The sequence below is a fragment of the Otolemur garnettii genome, unplaced genomic scaffold (genome assembly GCF_000181295.1).
Source record: "Otolemur garnettii isolate 467f Iridium unplaced genomic scaffold, OtoGar3 scaffold00041, whole genome shotgun sequence".
NCBI classification, from domain to species: domain Eukaryota; kingdom Metazoa; phylum Chordata; class Mammalia; order Primates; family Galagidae; genus Otolemur; species Otolemur garnettii.
This window is the reverse complement of record NW_003852436.1, coordinates 11,463,102-11,467,020: the sequence shown is the minus strand read 5'-3', so window position 1 is coordinate 11,467,020 and position 3,919 is coordinate 11,463,102. Positions and strand designations below refer to the sequence as shown.

General features: G+C 50.5%; 1 protein-coding gene across 1 annotated transcript in view; it reads left to right on the top strand.

The window, feature by feature from the left end:
• Positions 1-3,419, top strand: part of GATB (glutamyl-tRNA amidotransferase subunit B) — an 84,719-nt gene extending 81,300 nt beyond the window's left edge. Inside the window, exons 12-13 of the mRNA XM_003790246.3 lie at positions 1,497-1,631; positions 3,017-3,419. Of these exons, the coding sequence (XP_003790294.1) occupies positions 1,497-1,631; positions 3,017-3,166 (285 nt within the window). The 3' untranslated portion in view covers positions 3,167-3,419. The remainder of the gene's footprint in view (positions 1-1,496; positions 1,632-3,016) is intronic.
• Positions 3,420-3,919: the final 500 nt, after the last annotated feature.

The following is a 3,919-nucleotide window of genomic DNA, read 5'->3' as shown; positions in this document are numbered from 1 at the left end:
AAGAGGGTCTCCTCAGACTTGCTTAGGGGCAGCCCCCACCTACAAATCGCATTAAAAATTGTACTTGTCTCCAATCCAGAGCTGCCGGTATTCCTTACCAAGTGTGCTAAGGGCAAGGACAGTCCTTTCCTCCCTGTGTCCCTGCAGTGCCTTCTTCGCCAGGCTCTGTAGATATTTGGTGAATTGACTTGGAGGCACACGTGTCCTGCGTCCTTCTAAGAGCAGGGGCAGGCTGTCCCTGAGCAGGCAGGGCAGGGTGGCAGTGGCCAGAGGGTGCCCCATGGGAGGCTTGCAGAGGGCCCCACCCAGCATACCTCCCTGCCACCATCACTGCACACTCTAAGGAGCTGAGCTGGAGGTGCAGTACCTGTCGCAGCCATAACTATGTGTGGTTTGTTTTGATTCAGATTGGAGAAAACTTGGAGCCCTGCTGAGACTCACAGCATCTTCCCCTTCCTTTCCTGTCCTGTGTGTGCTAATTATTGAAGAGCCCCATTTTTCTAGGGAATGGCTCCTGGTTGGGCCATTCTCAGCTATCCAGGAAAGAGGCAGGGCTCAGTGCCCAGATGAGTGAGAGGGCGGCAGTGCCGGCAAGAGGCTGACAGGACACCCCATTCTGGTTTACACTAGAAAACAAAAGGAAGGAGGAAAACTACCACCCTAGGAAATGCCTTCCCTAAGTGTTTTCCTTTCTTCCAGATTCCTTTGATCAGCTGTGGGATTTGTTATCATTTCTTAAGCAGAAAAATACACAGACTATTAAGTGTTAATTATCCTAGTCGGATTTGGGTCCAGATGTACCTGTAGGGGAGAACTGGTAGACCAGGGGCCCCTGTGGATGATAATTGAGGTGTTTAGTTACTTTCCATTTTGTATCTTTGTTGTGGGGCTACTCTCCTCCTCCCCTGTCACCCCCATCACATTTCCTAGCAGGCTGGGCTTCTGGGCTTTAAGTGCAGTGGGTACTTTCTGCGGCTGTGGAGCCCCATCCTTCACCGGAGTGTCGCCTCAGTTAATTAATTCAGGGGACATGAGACAGATCCATCACTGGCCCTCTGACTCCTCTGAGCAGCAGTCTGAGTAATCACCATCCCCATGCCACCTCTGGCCTCTCTGCCTACTACAGGTGCAGCCCGGGTTTGAGTCAGCAGCTCGGGAAGACTCACCATCTTGCTGAGCACCTGGCTGACCCCAGAATCTTCTTGTTCTTTATACCAAGAGACAACTCCAGCACCAGGAGGAAACTGCATGTTTGTTTATATTTGTCTCAAGTGGCCTTGTTCCCCAGCCCTCCAGTCAGAGATGCTTCAGGAGAGATGGGGCACCAGTGGGGCAGCCAGGTGTCCTCCCCCTTCGGGCCAGGCCCACACAGCTGGGTCTTAATTGAATCTGCTCCTTCCTGCCCTGGCCCTGCACATCTCAGCAGTAGCAAGTGGAGCCGACAAAAGGGCTGACTCCCCGCTTCTCTTTCCTCCCCTCTCCCCTGTGGCCTGCAGGTATTTGAGGAGTTGTGGAAGAATGAAGGGAAGACTCCAGCACAAATTGTTTCAGAAAAGAAGCTTGAACTGATGCAGGATCAAGAGGCCTTGGAGCAGCTCTGCCACTCTGTGATGCAGGCACATCCTCACGTGGTGACTGTCACAGGCAGGGGAGGGGGTGTCATCATACAGCACAGGAATGAGGGGCCACCTCCTGACCGGCAGCCGGCCAGCTGAGGGACGCAGTCAAGGGCCTTTCCACGGTCCCTGTGCTGCCCACAGGAGCTTCCCAATGATGCTGGTCCAGTTTCATAGATAGTCCCCTAATTACTTTTGTCAGCTTTTTAGTTAAGGTCAAAAGAGGTGAAATTAGGTGAATAATGGAAAAATACAACTTTTCTTCTCATAAGCAGCAGCCCCACTCGAGTTTACTCTCCATGGAGGCGTGGTTAAGGGGGCATGAAGGCCAGGGTTTTTACCTCCCAGCATGTCACCCTCCCCCGGCTGGTGCTAGCAGGGGAGACAGGAAACGGATGGCTTCAGCTTCCTGTCTTTAAGAGCTGGGAAGAAAAGCAGAAAGGGAAAGGATTTGTAAATTGTGGAGAAAATCTTTGACAGACAGGAGCATGGCTGAAAACCAAGTCATTTTGTGTTCTTAGCACAGTCCAAGATACAAAAGCTCAAATGGGTGGCATCTCCCCCCGCCCCCGCCACGTCTAATCATATTGTCTAAAGGTATTTTTCAGTGGGGGAAGAAACTGTTAGTATCTCTTTCAGAATAACACCCACCCACCCATCAGCCTGCCAGGAACACTAACAGCTCTGTAAAGAGCTCTTGATAAGGAAAATGAGCCTGCACTGGGTCTCCGCACTCTCCATCATGCTGCCTCGTCTGTGGCGACTGATAAAGACACACTTTGAGTTCGTTCTGCAGCACTTGAGCACAGAGCCGTGGGAGGTCAGAGCGGGCAGCCCCGATAGTCAGGGCTGTTTGACAGGAATTCAGCGCCTCCTGCCTTCATCAGCCCCCACCTGCCAGCCATAGCACACTCCCCCTGGCCCAGTGCTCTGGATGAGTTGCCAATATATAGATTTGCTTTGTAATGAAAGGATCTTCTCATCTGGGACCAGGGGAGAGGGAAAGCCGTGTACCTGCTTCAGCGGCTGCTGAACATCCCTGGAGAATCAGGGAGGTTTCCTCACCAATTAGGCCCCGAGACTCACTCCAAGGGGTTACTTATAGGACGGTGTCCTCGGGTCACTGTGGTGCCCCCAGAAGAGCGTGTCCTGGTTCCTCAGCTTCTCGGGCTGCCAGCAGTCATTCCTTATTCATTTTAATTAGCCGGCAGGGTGGCCAAAACCTCCCAATAGGAGCCTGGAAACTTCCCATGTCAGTCCTCCACCCTTTGTGCTTAACTCATTTTATATCTAATACTAATGGGAAAAAGAAACTGAATTTAATTTTTAGTAAACTTAAACCTTCTTTGGGGATTTCTAGGTATGAGTCTCTTCACACTCTCCATTTCCTGTCTTTAAAGGTAATGGATGTGAAGGGAAACCCCAGAGCCATAAACAAGCTGATCGGGCTGGTCCGGAAGGCCACTCTCAGCCGAGCAGATCCAACTGTGATAAAGACAATACTGGAGAGGAAGCTGTCCTCCTCCCAGGGCTCCTGTCCCTCGCCCTGAGGGACAGCATGAGGGACAGCACGCAGCCCTGAGAATGCTGACATGCTGTGCTCTGAGAGCACCTATCTCCCTCCCCAGCCGGAGCCTCACCGTCCCCACCCTGTGTCCTCGCAATGCAGTCCGGCCTGTGCCTGTGCCTGGGATGCGGCCTCCACAGGAAACGGGGCTGTTCCTCCTTTGTTTCATTCACAGCAAAAGGGTCTCGTGATGGCTGTAGCCATGGTTAAGGAATACCATACTCTTTTGTTTAGTAATTCTAAACTAAATAAAACGTGTTTCAAATGCTGTGTTTTATAGGAAGAATTTTCATTCTTTGGTTCATGCAACAGTTTTTTTAAAGCAACAGGATAGAGCTTATTGAAAGGGGAAAGACTGATAAGCATGTTAGGCAAAAGAGGGTGAACAGAACCTCTGGCTGTGGAGGCTGGGAATCCAAGTGGGAAGACCCCTCATTCAACAAGTAACTTTTAAGCACGTCCTAAGGTCTCACTGTTGGATGTGCATTAACAGATCAGCAGTGATGAAGACAGACTATAATTTGGGTGCAGTATATTCAGACCTAAAAATAGGTAAAGATGAAAACACGACAGAGTAAACGGGCACAGTGTAAGCACACATTTAGGGAGGTCTCCGGCGCAGAAGGTGGTAATGGTTACCAGTATTACTGTTAGTAAAGCAATACTGCCTCTTCAACTCTCTACCAATCCTAGAAGGCACAGACCTGAAAATAAATGATTTTTTAAAAAGACAACT